Source organism: Pseudophryne corroboree, chromosome 2 (assembly GCF_028390025.1).
Source record: "Pseudophryne corroboree isolate aPseCor3 chromosome 2, aPseCor3.hap2, whole genome shotgun sequence".
Lineage (NCBI taxonomy): Eukaryota > Metazoa > Chordata > Amphibia > Anura > Myobatrachidae > Pseudophryne > Pseudophryne corroboree.
The window spans coordinates 79,789,365-79,806,560 of NC_086445.1; the positions used below are offsets into that span (position 1 = coordinate 79,789,365).

The following is a 17,196-nucleotide window of genomic DNA, read 5'->3' on the forward strand; positions in this document are numbered from 1 at the left end:
GTATTAGGCTGCGGGAGGGGAGGATAGGTTTACACTACAAGTCGGGAAGACAGGATTAGACTGCGGGAGGAGAGGACAGGGTTAGGCTGCGTGAGGGGAGGACAGGGTTAGGCTGCGTGAGGGGAGGACAGGGTTAGGCTGCGGGAGGAGAGGACAGGGTTAGGCTGCGGGAGGAGAGGACAGGGTTAGGCTGCGGGAGGAGAGGACAGGGTTAGGCTGCGGGAGGAGAGGACAGGGTTAGGCTGCGGGAGGAGAGGACAGGGTTAGGCTGCGGGAGGAGAGGACAGGGTTAGGCTGCGGGAGGAGAGGACAGGGTTACGCTGCGGGAGGAGAGGACAGGGTTACGCTGCGGGAGGAGAGGACAGGGTTAGACTGCGGGAGGAGAGGACAGGGTTAGGCTGCGGGAGGAGAGGACAGGGTTAGACTGCGGGAGGAGAGGACAGGGTTAGGCTGCGGGAGGAGAGGACAGGGTTAGGCTGCGGGAGGAGAGGACAGGGTTAGGCTGCGGGAGGAGAGGACAGGGTTAGGCTGCGGGAGGAGAGGACAGGGTTAGGCTGCGGGAGGAGAGGACAGGGTTAGGCTGCGGGAGGAGAGGACAGGGTTAGGCTGCGGGAGGAGAGGACAGGGTTAGGCTGCGGGAGGAGAGGACAGGGTTAGGCTGCGGGAGGGGAGGACAGGGTTAGGCTGCGGGAGGAGAGGACAGGGTTAGGCTGCGGGAGGAGAGGACAGGGTTAGGCTGCGGGAGGAGAGGACAGGGTTAGGCTGCGGGAGGAGACGAGAGGGTTAGGCTGCGGGAGGAGAGGACAGGGTTAGGCTGCGGGAGGGGAGGACAGGGTTAGGCTGCGGGAGGGGAGGACAGGGTTAGGCTGCGGGAGGAGAGGACAGGGTTAGGCTGCGGGAGGAGAGGACAGGGTTAGGCTGCGGGAAGAGAGGACAGGGTTAGGCTGCGGGAGGAGAGGACAGGGTTAGGCTGCGGGAAAAGAGGAGAGGATTAGGCTGTGGGAGGAGAGGAGAGGGTTAGGCTGCGAGAGGAGAGGGTTAGGCTGCGCGAGGAGAGGGTTAGGCTGTGGGACCAGAGTATAGGGTTAAGCTGCGGGAGGAGAGGGTTGGGCTGCGGGTGAAGACGGTTAGGCTGCCAGAGGAGAGGAGAGGGTTAGGTTGCCAGAGGAGAGGAGAGGGTTAGGCGGCCAGAGTAGAGGAGAGGGTTAGGCTGCAGGAGGAGAGGAGAGGGTTAGGCTGCACGAGGAGAGGAGAGGGTTAGGCTGCACGAGGAGAGGAGAGGGTTAGGCTGCATGAGGAGAGGAGAGGGTTAGGCTGCCAGAGGATAGGAGAGGGTTAGGCTGCGGGAAGAGAGGGTTAGGTTGCGGGAGGAGAGGGTTAGGCTGCGGGAGGAGAGGGTTAGGCTGCGGGAGGAGAGGGTTAGGCTTGCAGGAGGAGAGGGTTAGGCTTGCAGGAGGAGAGGGTTAGGCTTGCAGGAGGAGAGGGTTAGGCTTGCAGGAGGAGAGGGTTAGGCTGCGGGAGAGGAGGTTAGGGTTAGGCTGAGGGAGGGGAGTATAGGGTTAGACTGCGGGAGGGGAGTATAGGGTTAGGCTGCGGGAGAGGAGGTTAGGGTTAGGCTGAGGGAGGGGAGTATAGGGTTAGACTGCGGGAGGGGAGTATAGGGTTAGGCTGTGGGAGGGGAGTATAGGGTTAGGCTGCGGGATGGGAGGAGATGGTTAGGCTGCGGGAAGAGAGGGTTAGGCTGCGGAAGGAGAGGGTTAGGCTGCGGGAGGAGAGGGTTAGGCTGCGGGAGGAGAGGGTTAGGCTGCGGGAGGAGAGAGTTAGGCTGCGGGAGGAGAGGGTTAGGCTGCGGGAGGAGAGGGTTAGGCTGCGGGAGGAGAGGGCTAGGCTGCGGGAGGAGAGGGCTAGGCTGCGGGAGGAGAGGGCTAGGCTGCGGGTCGAGAGGAGAGAGTTAGGCTGCGGGAGGAGAGGGTTAGGCTGCGGGAGGAGAGGGTTAGGCTGCGGGAGGAGAGGGCTAGGCTGCGGGAGGAGAGGGCTAGGCTGCGGGAGGAGAGGGCTAGGCTGCGGGTCGAGAGGAGAGGGTTAGGCTGCGGGTTGAGAGGAAAGGGTTAGGATGCTGGAGGATAGGGTTAGGCTGCGCGAGGAGAGGAGTGGGTTAGGCTGCGGGAGGAGAGGGTTAGGCTGCGGGAGGAGAGGAGAGGGTTAGGCTGCGGGAGGAGAGGAGAGGGTTAGGCTGCGGGAGGAGAGGAGAGGGTTAGGCTGCGAGAGGAGAGGAGAGGGTTAGGCTGCGGGAGGAGAGGAGAGGGTACGGCTGCGAGAGGAGAGGGTTAGGCTGCGGGAGGAGAGGGTTAGGCTGCGGGAGGAGACGATAGGGTTAGGCTGCGGGAGGAGACGATAGGGTTAGGCTGCGGGAGGAGACGATAGGGTTAGGCTGCGGGAGGAGACGATAGGGTTAGGCTGCGGGAGGAGACGATAGGGTTAGGCTGCGGGAGGAGACGATAGGGTTAGGCTGCGGGAGGAGACGATAGGGTTAGGCTGCGGGAGGAGACGATAGGGTTAGGCTGCGGGAGGAGACGATAGGGTTAGGCTGCGGGAGGAGAGGAGAGGGTTAGGCTGCCAGAGGAGAGGATAGGGTTAGGCTGCCAGAGGAGAGGAGAGGGTTAGGTTGCGGGAGGAGAAGGTTAGGCTGCGGGAGAGGAGTATAGGGTTAGGCTGCGGGAGGGGAGTATAGGGTTAGGCTGCGGGAGGGGAGTATAGGGTTAGGCTGCGGGAGGGGAGTATAGGGTTAGGCTGCGGGAGGGGAGTATAGGGTTAGGCTGCGGGAGGGGAGTATAGGGTTAGGCTGCGGGAGGGGAGTATAGGGTTAGGCTGCGGGAGGGGAGTATAGGGTTAGGCTGCGGGAGGGGAGTATAGAGTTAGGCTGCGGGAGGGGAGTATAGGGTTAGGCTGCGGGAGGGGAGTATAGGGTTAGGCTGCGGGAGGGGAGTATAGAGTTAGGCTGCGGGAGGGGAGTATAGGGTTAGGCTGCCGGAGGGTAGTACAGGGTTAGGCTGCCGGAAGGGAGTATAGGGTTAGGCTGCCGGAAGGGAGTATAGGGTTAGGCTGCCGGAGGGGAGTATAGGGTTAGGCTGCCGGAGGGGAGTATAGGGTTAGGCTGCCGGAGGGGAGGGTTAGGTTGCACGAGGAGAGGATTAGGTTGCAGGAGGAGGTGAGAGGGTTAGGCTGCGGGAGGAGAGGGTTAGGCTGCCGGAGGGGAGGAGAAGGTTAGGCTGCCAGAGGAGAGGAGAGGCTTAGGCTGCGGGAGGAGAGGTTGAGGCTGCGGGAGAGGAGGTTAGGGTTAGGCTGTGGGAGGGGAGTATAGGGTTTGGCTGCGGGAGGGGAGTATAGGGTTAGGCTGTGGGAGGAGAGGGTTAGGCTGTGGGAGGAGAGGGTTAGGCTGCGGGAGGAGAGAAGAGGGTTAGGCTGCGGGAGGAGAGTAGAGGGTTAGGCTGTGGGAGGAGAGTAGGGGGTTAGGCTGTGGGAGGAGAGTAGAGGGTTAGGCTGTGGGAGGAGAGGAGGTTAGGGTTAGGCTGTGGGAGGAGAGGAGGTTAGGGTTAGGCTGCCAGAGGAGAGGAGGTTAGGGTTAGGCTGCCGGAGGTTAGGGTTAGGCTGCCAGAGGAGAGGAGGTTAGGGTTAGGCTGCGGGAGGGGAGTATAGGGTTAGGCTGCGGGAGGAGAGGGTTAGATTGCGGAAAAGAGTATAGGGTTAGGTTGCGGGAGGAGAGGGTTAGGCTGCGGGAGGAGAGGGTTAGGCTGCGGGAGGAGAGGGTTAGGCTGCGGGAGGAGAGGGTTAGGCTGCCGGAGGAGAGGGTTAGGCTGCCGGAGGAGAGGGTTTAGGCTGCCGGAGGAGAGGGTTTAGGCTGCCGGAGGAGAGGGTTAGGCTGCCGGAAGAGGGGATTAGGCTGCCGGAGGAGAGGGTTAGATTGCCAGAGGAGGGGGTTAGCCTGTCAGAGGAGAGGGTTAGGCTGCCAGAGGGGAGGGTTAGGCTGCCGGAGGAGAGAAGCGGGTTAGGATGCCAGAGAAGAGGGTTAGGATGCCAGAGGAGAGGAGAGTGTTAGGCTGCGGGAGGGGAGTATAGGGTTAGGCTGTGGGAGGAGAGGAGGGATAGGCTGCTGGAGGAGAGGAGAGGGTTAGGCTGCGAGAGGAGAGGAGAGGGTTAGGCTGCGAGAGGAGAGGAGAGGGTTAGGCTGCGGGAGGAGAGGAGAGGGTTAGGCTGCGGGAGGAGAGGAGAGGGTTAGGCTGCGGGAGGAGAGGGTTAGGCTGCGGGAGGAGAGGGTTAGGCTGCGGGAGGAGAGGGTTAGGCTGCGGGAGGAGACGATAGGGTTAGGCTGCAGGAGGAGAGGAGAGGGTTAGGCTGCCAGAGGAGAGGATAGGGTTAGGCTGCCAGAGGAGAGGAGAGGGTTAGGTTGCGGGAGGAGAAGGTTAGGCTGCGGGAGAGGAGTATATGGTTAGGCTGCGGGAGGGGAGTATAGGGTTAGGCTGCGGGAGGGGAGTATAGGGTTAGGCTGCGGGAGGGGAGTATAGGGTTAGGCTGCCGGAGGGGAGTATAGGGTTAGGCTGCCGGAGGGGAGTATAGGGTTAGGCTGCCGGAGGGGAGTATAGGGTTAGGCTGCCGGAGGGGAGTATAGGGTTAGGCTGCCGGAGGGGAGTATAGGGTTAGGCTGCCGGAAGGGAGTATAGTGTTAGGCTGCCGGAGGGGAGTATAGGGTTAGGCTGCCGGAGGGGAGGGTTAGGTTGCACGAGGAGAGGATTAGGTTGCAGGAGGAAGAGAGAGGGTTAGGCCGCGGGAGGAGAAGAGAGGGTTAGGCTGCGGGAGGAGAAGAGAGGGTTAGGCTGCGGGAGGAGAAGAGAGGGTTAGGCTGCGGGAGGAGAAGAGAGGGTTAGGTTGCAGGAGGAGAGGAGAGGGTTAGGCTGCGGAAGGAGAGGGGAGGGTTATACTGTGGAAGGGGATATAGGGTTAGGCTGCAGAAGGCCAGGTCAGGAATCTACTTTTCTGTTTCTTACTGTTTAAGTCTTACATTGTGATATTTTTGATAATATATTGGATATTTCAGGGCTGTGCACTGAATATTCTGCTCAGCAAGTATTTTTCACATCATTCTATTTAAGATCATGTGAGCATCACAGACATTTTATACTTTTAGAAAGTGCATCTAGAAAGGATTTTAGGGGAAAAAACACTCATAATACCCACTTTGTTTCGCCTAAGAAAATAAGAATTTACTTACCGATAATTCTATTTCTCGGAGTCCGTAGTGGATGCTGGGGTTCCTGAAAGGACCATGGGGAATAGCGGCTCCGCAGGAGACAGGGCACAAAAAGTAAAGCTTTAGGATCAGGTGGTGTGCACTGGCTCCTCCCCCTATGACCCTCCTCCAAGCCAGTTAGGTACTGTGCCCGGACGAGCGTACACAATAAGGGAGGAATTTTGAATCCCGGGTAAGACTCATACCAGCCACACCAATCACACCGTACAACTTGTGATCTAAACCCAGTTAACAGTATGATAACAGCGGAGCCTCTGAAAAGATGGCTCACAACAATAATAACCCGATTTTTGTAACTATGTACAAGTATTGCAGATAATCCGCACTTGGGATGGGCGCCCAGCATCCACTAAGGACTCCGAGAAATAGAATTATCGGTAAGTAAATTCTTATTTTCTCTATCGTCCTAGTGGATGCTGGGGTTCCTGAAAGGACCATGGGGATTATACCAAAGCTCCCAAACGGGCGGGAGAGTGCGGATGACTCTGCAGCACCGAATGAGAGAACTCCAGGTCCTCTTTTGCCAGGATATCAAATTTGTAGAATTTTACAAACGTGTTCTCCCCTGACCACGTATCTGCTCGGCAGAGTTGTAATGCCGAGACCTCTCGGGCAGCCGCCCAAGATGAGCCCACCTTCCTTGTGGAATGGGCCTTAACCGATTTAGACTGTGGCAGGCCTGCCTCAGAATGTGCAAGTTGAATTGTGTTACAAAACCAACGAGCAATCGACTGCTTAGAAGCAGGCGCACCCAACTTGTTGGGTGCATACAGTATAAACAGCGAGTCAGATTTTCTGACTCCAGCTGTCCTGGAACATATTTTCAGGGCCCTGACAACTTCTAGCAACTTGGAGTCCTCCAAGTCCCTAGTAGGTGCAAGGCACCACAATAAGCTGGTTCAGGTGAAACACTGACACCACCTTAGGGAGAGAACTGGGGACGAGTCCGCAGCTCTGCCCTGTCCGAATGGACAAACAGATATGGGCTTTTTTGAGAAAAAACCACCAATTTGACACTCGCCTGGTCCAAGCCAGGGCCAAGAGCATGGTCACTTTTTATGTGAGATGCTTCAAATCCACATATTTGACTGGTTTTAAACCAATGTGATTTGAGGAATCCCAGAACAACGTTGAGATCCCACAGTGCCACTGGAGGCACAAAAAAGGGGTTTGTATATGCAATACTCCCTTGACAAACTTCTGGACTTCAGGAACTGAAGCCAATTCTTTCTGGAAGAAAATTTACAGGGCCGAATTTGAACCTTAATGGACCCCAATTTGAGGCCCATAGACACTCCTGTTTGCAGGAAATGCAGGAAACGACCGAGTTGAAATTTCTTTGTGGGGCCTTCCTGGCCTCACACCACGCAACATATTTTCGCCACACGTGGTGATAATGTTGTGCGGTCACCTCCTTTCTGGCTTTGACCAGGGTAGGAATGACCTCTTCCGGAATGCCTTTTTTCCCTTAGGATCCGGCTTTCCATCGCCATGCCGACAAACGCAGCTGCGGTAAGTCTTGGAACAGACATGGTACTTGCTGAAGCAAGTCCCTTCTTAGCGGCAGAGGCCATAAGACCTCTGTAAGCATCTCTTGAAGTTCCGGGTACCAAGTCCTTCTTGGCCAATCCGGAGCCATGAGTATAGTTCTTACTCCTCTACGTCTTATAATTCTCAGCACCTTAGGTATGAGAAGCAGAGGAGGGAACACATACACCGACTGGTACACCCACGGTGTTACCAGAACGTCCACATCTATTGCCTGAGAGTCTCTTGACCTGGCGCAATACCTGTCCCGTTTTTTGTTCAGACGGGACGCCATCATGTCCACCTTTGGTATTTCCCAACGGTTTACAATCATGTGGAAAAAACTTCTCAATGAAGTTTCCACTCTCCCGGGTGGAGGTCGTGCTGAGGAAGTCTGCTTCCCAGTTTCCATTCCCGGGATGAAAAACTGCTGACAGTGTTATCACATGATTTTCCGCCCAGCGAAAAGTCCTTGCAGTTTCTGCCATTGCCCTCCTGCTTCTTGTGTCGCCCTGTCTGTTTACGTGGGCGACTGCCGTGATGTTTTTCCCACTGGATCAATACCGGCTGACCTTGAAGCAGAGGTCTTGCTAAGCTTAGAGCATTATAAATTTACCCTTAGCTCCAGTATATTTATGTGGAGAAAAGTCTCCATACTTGATCACACTCCCTGGAAATTTTTCCCTTGTGTGACTGCTCCCCAGCCTCTCAGGCTGGGCTCCGTGGTTACCAGCATCCAATCCTGAATGCCGAATCTGCGGCCCTCTAGAAGATGAGCACTCTATAACCACCACAGGAGAGACACCCTTGTCCTTGGATATTGGGTTATCCGCTGATGCATCTGAAGATGCGATCCGGACCATTTGTCCAGCAGATCCCACTGAAAAGTTCTTACGTGAAATCTGCCGAATGGAATTGCTTCGTAGGAAGCCACCATTTTTACCAGGACCCTTGTGCAATGATGCACTGTTTTTAGGAGGTTCCTGACTTGCTCGGATAACTCCCTGGCTTTCTCTTCCGGGAGAAACACCTTTTTCTGGACTGTGTCCAGAATCATCCCTAGGCACAGCAGACGTGTCGTCGGGATCAGCTGCGATTTTGGAATATTTAGAATCCACCCGTGCTGATTGTAGCAGTATCCGAGATAGTGCTACTCCGACCTCCAACTGTTCCCTGGACTATGCCCCTATCAGGAGATCGTCCAAGTAAGGGATAATTAAGACGCCTTTTCTTCGAAGAAGAATCATCATTTCGGCCATTACCTTGGTAAAGACCCCGGGGTGCCGTGGACAATCCAAACGGCAGCGTCTGAAACTGATAGTGACAGTTCTGCACCACGAACCTGAGGTACCCTTAGTGAGAAGGGCAAATTTGGGACATAGAGGTAAGCATCCCTGATGTCCCGGGACACTATATAGTCCCCTTCTTCCTGGTTCGTTATCACTGCTCTGAGTGACTTCATCTTAATTTGAACCTTTGTAAGTGTTCAAAAAAAAATTTTTAGAATAAGTCTCACCTAGCCTTCTGGCTTCAGTACCACAATATAGTGTGGAATAATACCCCTTTTCTGTAGTAGGAGGGGTAATTTAATTATCACCTGCTGGGAATACAGCTTGTGAATTTTTTCCCATACTACCTCCTTGTCGGAGGGAGACTTGGTAAAGCAGACTTCAGGAGCCTGCGAAGGGGAAACGTCTCGACATTCCCATCTGTACCCCCGGGATACTACTTGTAGGATCCAGGGGTCCTGTACGGTCTCAGCGCCATGCTGAGAACTTGTCAGACGCGGTGGAACGCTTCTGTTCCTGGGAATGGGCTGCCTGCTGCAGTCTTCTTCCCTTTCCTCTATCCCTGGGCAGATATGATCTTATAGGGACGAGAGGACTGAGGCTGAAAAGACGGTGTCTTTTTCTGCAGAGATGTGACTTAGGGTAAAAAACGGTGGATTTTCCAGCAGTTGCCGTGACCACCAGGTCCGATGGACCGACCCCAAACAAGTCCTCTTCCTTTATACGGCCATACTGTGCCGTTTGGAATCTGCATCACCTGACCACTGTCGTGTCCATAACATCTTCTGGCAGTTATGGACATCGCGTTTATTCATGATGCCAGAGTGCAAATATCCCTCTGTGCATCTCGCATATATAGAAATGCTCTATAGTCAATAAAATACTGTCCCTGTCAAGGGTATCAATATTTTTAGTCAGGGAATCCGACCAAGCCACCCTAGCTCTGCACATCCAGGCTGAGGCGATCGCTGGCCGCAGTATAACACCAGTATGTGTGTATATACTTTTTATTATATTTTCCAGCCTTGTCAGCTGGTCCTTGAGGACGGCCCTATCTATAGACGGTACCGCCACTTGTTTTGATAAGCGTGTGAGCGCCTTATCCACCTTAAGGGGTGTTTCCCAACGCGCCCTAACTTCTGGCGGGAAAGGGTATACCGCCCATAATTTTCTATCGGGGGGAACCCACGCATCATCACACACTTTATTTAATTTATCTGATTCAGGAAAAACTATGGTAGTTTTTTCACATCCCACATAATACCCTCTTTTGTGGTACTTGTAGTATCAGAAATACGTAACACCTCCTTCATTGCCTTTAACGTGTGGCCCTAATAAGGAATACGTTTGTTTATTCACCGTCGACACTGGATTCAGTGTCCCTGTCTGTGTCTGTGTCGACCGACTAAAGTAAACGGGCGTTTTAAAAAACCCTTGACGGTGTTTTTGAGACGTCTGGACCGTACTAATTGTTTGTCGGCCGTCTCATGTCGTCAACCGACTTTGCAGCGTGTTGACATTATCACGTAATTTCCTAAATAAGCCATCCATTCCGGTGTCGACTCCCTAGAGAGTGACATCACCATTACAGGCAATTGCTCCGCCTCCACGCCAATATCGTCCTCATACATGTCGACACACACGTACCGACACACAGCAGACACACAGGGAATGCTCTATACGAAGACAGGACCCACTAGCCCTTTGGGGAGACAGAGGGAGAGTCTGCCAGCACACACCAAAAAGCGCTATATATGACAGGGATAGCCTTATGATTAAGTGCTCCCTTATAGCTGCTTTTATATTAATATATATATAGCCATTTATTTTGCCCCCCCTCTCTGTTATACCCTGTTTCTGTAGTGCAGTGCAGGGGAGAGACCTGGGAGCCTTCCTGACCAGCGGAGCTGTGACAGAAAATGGCGCCGTGTGCTGAGGAGATAGGCCCCGCCCCTTTTCCGGCGGGCTCGTCTCCCGCTATTTAGTACATTTAGGCAGGGGTAAATATCTCCATATAGCCTCTGGGGCTATATGTGAGGTATTTTTAGCCTTTTTAAAGGTTTTCATTTGCCTCCCAGGGCGCCCCCCCCCAGCGCCCTGCACCCTCAGTGACTGCCGTGTGAAGTGTGCTGAGAGGAAAATGGCGCACAGCTGCAGTGCTGTGCGCTACCTTAAGAAGACTGCAGGAGTCTTCAGCCGCCGATTCTGGACCTCTTCTTGCTTCAGCATCTGTGAGGGGGCCGGCGGCGTGGCTCCGGTGACCATCCAGGCTGTACCTGTGATCGTCCCTCTGGAGCTTCATGTCCAGTAGCCAAGAAGCCAATCCATCCTGCACGCAGGTGAGTTCACTTCTTCTCCCCTCTGTCCCTCGTTGCAGTGATCCTGTTGCCAGCAGGAATCACTGTAAAATAAAAAACCTAAGCTAAACTCTCTAAGCAGCTCTTTATGAGAGCCACCTAGAATTGCACCCTTCTCGGCCGGGCACAAAATCTAACTGGCTTGGAGGAGGGTCATAGGGGGAGGAGCCAGTGCACACCACCTGATCCTAAAGCTTTACTTTTTGTGCCCTGTCTCCTGCGGAGCCGCTATTCCCCATGGTCCTTTCAGGAACCCCAGCATCCACTAGGACGATAGAGAAATACTTATAGTAAAATAAAGCAAAACACATTGGAACATTATTTTTATTAATACCACGATTTTTCTGCCACATACAGTATGCCCGAACTCATTGCTCTGTGCTGCCGGAAGACCCTGCTACTTCCAAGATTGGACTCTCAGCTTGGGGAATGCTGTCACATGCAGCCCTGCCCACACTTACTCAAACAAATACACAAGACACTGCCGTTCCAAGATAATGACGCTCATCTCCTGAAATAATCTGTGCTGCTGTGAACAATCATTTGTTCAATTTACTTCTTTATTGACTACTAGAAATGTTACTGCTGGTTGCAACCATGCACTGCAGCTAGAATGCTGATAACAACTCTGGTTACTTACAGAGCATTTCCAGACGAGCTCATGTTTAGGTTGTGCAGAACACAGCGCAGATGCAAAGTCAGTTATTTGAAGTCTAAAAACAAAAAAAACAAAAAAATAGTGAGTATGCCTGTTATTTTAATTTTAAACATAAATGACACAATGTAGAAACGCATAATTGCAGTTAGAAACTAGAACAAAGAACTGGAAACGAAGCAATCTAGAGAAAACGTCATCTTCTTTAAAAAAGATGAAAACAAAATAGCAAGAACGGAAGATAAAGTTGTGAGGCGAGCACAAGAAAGAACAATGCCCCACAAATTGATTAAAGAGTAGATATAGCAAGAGTACGGTACAGTATAATTGCTTGGTTTTCTCATCTACAATATATAATGTAACCATGTATGTGATTATGAATGTTTGCAGTCCTGAGATGACTATAAATTAGCGCTCCATGCTATCTATGGAGTTGCAATTGTTTATAGCTGTATACATCATGATTACCTCTATTCTCGTATATTACATTATCATATAATTACAAATCTCAAAGAGATTCAAAGCATGCTTTAGTTCCCAAATTGTACTTACCACCAACAGCAGTATTGTCTGTTTAGCCAGTATGTTCATGAGTACACAGCATATGCATTCACTTAAGGGGCCCTACACACTGGCCGACCCGCCGCCGAGCTGCCCCACGGCGGATACGGCCGACGAGCGACCCGGCGGCGGGGGGGCAGTGACGGGGGGAGTGAAGTTTCTTCACTCCCCCCGTCACGCGGCTCCATAGAACTGCAGGCAAATATGGACGAGATCGTCCATATTGGCCTGCATGCACAGCCGACGGGGGACCAGCGATGAACGAGCGCGGGACCGCGCATCGTTCATCGCTGGAGCCTCCACACTGAAAGATATGAACGAGTTCTCGTTCATTTATGAACGAGATCGTTCATATCTTTCAAAAAATCGGCCAGTGTGTAGGGCCTATAGTAACATCAATGAGGTGCGAGGCACAGTACCTCATTGATGTCACTAATGCTTTGTGAATTTACAGGATGCATTTTCTAGACTACAGCGCCCCCTTCTGTATGCAGGTAACAGGTATAGCTTAGCCGACTGTTGAAATGTGACCTTGCTTGGTTGTTTTTTAGAACCATTATTTATTAGAATTGAGAAATCCTATAGAGGCAATTAATAAATCCTGATTTCTGCATTAAATATTTTGAGTATAGCAAACACTCCAACTCTGGACTTCTGGGAATCAGCATATTAAGCGTGGAAATGTCGCAGTTGTCCTTTATCTGTCAATAACCATTCTCTGTCACTGGCACATGCTATGCAAAGCAGTGTTTATGGTGGGACAGAACCACAAATCTGTACTTGTACACTGTGCCTCATTTACCACCTCCAATATAGGAGGGAATTCAGACCGGATCACTAGGCTGCGTTTTCGTACAGCGGGCGAACAGGTCTAAACTGCGCATGCTGCGTATGCACCGCAATAAGAAGGCGCGTCGCACGGGTACAAACTGGATCACCGCTCAGCGATGGGTTTGTGCGAAGGATCCATTTGTACAGGCGTTCGCAAGGAGATTGACAGGGAGAAGGCATTTGTGGGTGGCAACTGACCGCTTTCTGAGAGTGTTTGGAAAAACGCAGGCGTGTCCATGTGTTTGCAGGGAGGGATCCTGACGTCAGTTCCGGGGCCGGACAGGCTGATGTGATCGCAATGGCTGAGTTAGTCCTGGGCTGCGCAGAGACTGCACAAGATCTGTTTGTACAGCTCAGCTACGCATGCGTTCGCACACTTGCACAGCTAAAATACACTCCCCTGTAGGCGGCGACTATCTGATCGCAGCAGTGCAAAAATCGCTTGCTAGCAAACAGTTCTGAATTACCCCCATAGAGAGGGGGAAATGAAATGACATCTCGTTTCTTGCAGATTTTCAAGGCATGAAACAGTCAGGCCCAATCCCCATGAGAGACCTGGTCGCTGGGTACCGAACTCCCTTTCCCATCAGCACTCCCGGCCATAACATGAAAAATACATCACAGATTACTTAATGAAAAACAAGTTCAGCATATACACTAAAAAATAAATGCATATTTTTGACACAATCTCAAATACTCCTATTTCCCCCCTAATACATTTTCAATATATATTACAGCGTATATGTATCTTTTAGTTGTACGTCACTATAAATCCTCTGGCCCTTTACATGATAAGCTAGTCAACGGGATTTGTGTCCATACAGCTAGGGTAGATGCTAGAATCAAGTGGGCTAAGGGACCTTTTCCGTAAGGGAGAGGAGTTACGACACAAGGGGGAGGAGCTAGGCCAGCGGGATAGTTCCTCTACTATCCACGCCACCAACTATTACCTTTAGTAATCAGGTGGAGAGCGAAGCGGAGCAAAGCGAGCCACTGAGCCCGAAGTGTGGCGAGCGTACTTTTCGGGTACCCTGTTCGCCCGTAGCTCCTCCCCCTTGTGACGTGTCTCCTCCCCTAGATACGTCAGAAGGTCCCTTCTCCCACTCCGAAATAGAATCAACCATACAGCTAGGTGGGTCACTAGGGGACCTCTCTATGAATAGGAGAAATGTCTATTGCCACAATTAAATATTTTTCAGGGTAATTTAAATTAATAATAATATAAAAATAAAACAGCCAACGCAGTAAGCAGTGAGGGCACTTCACCAGCTGGTCACAGTCCCTTCTACTCATGCACGACCTGAAATTGTGGTATCAGACATGCACACTATTTTAAAAGTCCAGTCTTGAGCTTCCAGTAACTGATTTAAAAAAAAAAAAAAAAAAAATCGAGAAAAAGTGTATAAAAAAAATAGAAATATATATCTATACAATAATCCGTTACGGTCTATCCCATCTCCCACATGCATGTGCAATGGGAGCTGCCACTCCGACGCCTCCCATTACAGCACGCGACAGAACGGAGCTGCGGGCTGACGAAGGTGATCGGTCACATGCACCAGCATCAATTTGAGGTGGCGCTAGTGTTGGGGGACAGGCTGGGTACATATAAGTAACACCACTGGCCATGTTAAACATGTGGTAACTAGCAGAGGTTCCCAAACTGTGTGCCGTGGCTCCCTGGGGAGCCTCGAGACACTTACAGGGATGCCCTGGGTTGGTGGTCCAGGACCAATTCAAATTATTCATGGTCAATATAATAGGCAAAACCAGTGCTGGTGGCTGGCAGTCATAAAATAAGAATTTACTCACCGGTAATTCTATTTCTCATAGTCCGTAGTGGATGCTGGGGACTCCATAAGGACCATGGGGATTAGCGGCTCCGCAGGAGACTGGGCACAACTATAAAGAAAGCTTTTAGACTACTGGTGTGCACTGGCTCCTCCCACTAAGACCCTCCTCCAGACCTCAGTTAGGATACTGTGCCCGGAAGAGCTGACACAATTAGGAAGGATTTTGAATCCCGGGTAAGACTCATACCAGCCACACCAATCACACCGTATAACTCGTGATACAATACCCAGTTAACAGCATGATAACAACTGAGCCTCTCAACAGATAGCTCAACAATAACCCTTTAGTTAAGCAATAACTATATACAAGTATTGCAGACAATCCGCACTTGGGATGGGCGCCCAGCATCCACTACGGACTATGAGAAATAGAATTACCGGTGAGTAAATTCTTATTTTCTCTAACGTCCTAAGTGGATGCTGGGGACTCCGTAAGGACCATGGGGATTATACCAAAGCTCCAAAACGGGCGGGAGAGTGCAGATGACTCTGCAGCACCGAATGAGAGAACTCAAGGTCCTCCTCAGCCAGGGTATCAAATTTGTAGAATTTAGCAAACGTGTTTGCCCCTGACCAAGTAGCAGCTCGGCAAAGTTGAAGAGCCGAGACCCCTCGGGCAGCCGCCCAAGAAGAGCCCACTTTCCTTGTGGAATGGGCTTTTACGGATTTAGGATGCGGCAGTCCAGCCGCAGAATGTGCAAGCTGAATCGTACTACAGATCCAGCGAGCAATAGTCTGCTTAGAAGCAGGTGCACCCAACTTGTTGGGCGCATACAGGATAAAAAGCGAGTCAGTCTTCCTGACTCCAGCTGTCCTGGAAACATAAATTTTTAGGGCCCTGACTACATCCAACAACTTGGAAGCCTCCAAGTTATTCGTAGCCGCAGGCACCACGATAGGTTGGTTCAGATGAAAAGCTGACACCACTTTGGGGAGAAACTGGGGACGAGTCCTCAATTCTGCCCTATCCATATGGAAAATCAGATAAGGGCTTTTACATGACAAAGCCGCCAATTCTGAAACACGCCTGGCCGAAGCCAAGGCCAACAACATGACCACTTTCCACGTGAGATATTTTAAATCCACGGTTTTCAGTGGCTCAAACCAATGTGACTTTAGGAAATCCAACACCACGTTGAGATCCCAAGGTGCCACTGGAGGCACAAAAGGGGGCTGAATATGCAGCACTCCCTTAACAAAAGTCTGAACTTCAGGTAGTGAAGCCAATTCTCTCTGGAAGAAGATCGATAGAGCCGAAATCTGGACCTTAATGGAACCCAATTTAAGGCCCATAGTCACCCCTGACTGTAGGAAGTGCAGGAACCGGCCCAGCTGAAATTCTTCCGTTGGGGCCTTCCTGGCCTCACACCACGCAACATATTTTCGCCATATGCGGTGATAATGGTTCGCAGTTACTTCTTTCCTAGCTTTTATCAGCGTAGGAATGACTTCCTCCAGAATGCCCTTCTCCTTCAGGATCCGGTGTTCAACCGCCATGCCGTCAAACGCAGCCGCGGTAAGTCTTGGAACAGACAGGGCCCCTGCTGCAGCAGGTCCTGTCTGAGCAGTAGAGGCCATGGGTCCTCTGACATCATTTCTTGAAGTTCCGGATACCACGCTCTTCTTGGCCAATCCGGAACAATGAGTATAGTTCTTACTCCTCTTCTCCTTATTATCCTCAGTACCTTTGGTATGAGAGGAAGAGGAGGGAACACATAAACCGATCGGTACACCCACGGTGTTACCAGAGCGTCCACAGCTATCGCCTGCGGGTCTCTTGACCTGGCGCAATATTTTTCTAGCTTTTTGTTTAGGCGGGACGCCATCATGTCCACCTGTGGTTTTTCCCAACGGTTTACAATCATTTGAAAGACTTCTGGATGAAGTCCCCACTCTCCCGGGTGGAGGTCGTGCCTGCTGAGGAAGTCTGCTTCCCAGTTGTCCACTCCCGGAATGAACACTGCTGACAGTGCTAACACGTGATTTTCCGCCCATCGGAGAATCCTTGTGGCTTCTGCCATCGCCGTCCTGCTTCTCGTGCCGCCCTGTCGATTCACATGGGCGACTGCCGTGATGTTGTCTGACTGGATCAGTACCGGCTGGTTTTGAAGCAGGGGTTTTGCCTAACTTAGGGCATAGTAAATGGCCCTTAGTTCCAGAATATTTATGTGCAGGGAAGTCTCCTGACTTGACCATAGTCCTTGGAAGTTTCTTCCCTGTGTGACTGTTCCCCAGCCTCGAAGGCTGGCATCCGTGGTCACCAGGACCCAGTCCTGTATGCCGAATCTGCGGCCCTCTTGAAGATGAGCACTCTGCAGCCACCACGGCAGAGACACCCTTGTCCTTGGAGACAGGGTTATCAGACGATGCATCTGAAGATACGATCCGCACCACTTGTCCAACAGGTCCCACTGAAAGGTTCTTGCATGAAACCTGCCGAATGGAATCGCTTCGTAGGAAGCTACCATTTTTCCCAGGATCCGCGTGCAGTGATGCACCGACACCTGTTTTGGTTTTAGGAGGCCTCTGACTAGAGATGACAGCTCCTTGGCCTTCTCCTCCGGGAGAAACACTTTTCTCTGTTCTGTGTCCAGAACCATCCCTAGGAACAGCAGGCGTGTCGTAGGGACCAGCTGTGACTTTGGAATGTTTAGAATCCAGCCGTGCTGTTGTAGCACTTCCCGAGATAGTGCTACCCCTACCAACAACTGCTCTCTGGACCTCGCCTTTATCAGGAGATCGTCCAAGTACGGGATATTTATATTTTCTGACAGGGAATCTGACCACGCAGCAGCAGCGCTGCACATCCAGGCTGAAG

The 17,196-nt window shown here is 51.8% G+C and overlaps 1 protein-coding gene across 2 annotated transcripts in view; it reads right to left on the bottom strand.

Annotated features, from left to right (window-relative positions):
• MRE11 (MRE11 homolog, double strand break repair nuclease) overlaps positions 1-17,196 on the bottom strand; it is a 605,744-nt gene that overhangs the window by 585,599 nt on the left and 2,949 nt on the right. For both annotated transcript variants that reach the window (XM_063951452.1, XM_063951453.1), the window contains exon 2: positions 11,119-11,191. In XM_063951452.1, coding sequence (XP_063807522.1) covers positions 11,119-11,141 — 23 coding nt within the window. In that variant the 5' untranslated portion in view covers positions 11,142-11,191. The remainder of the gene's footprint in view (positions 1-11,118; positions 11,192-17,196) is intronic.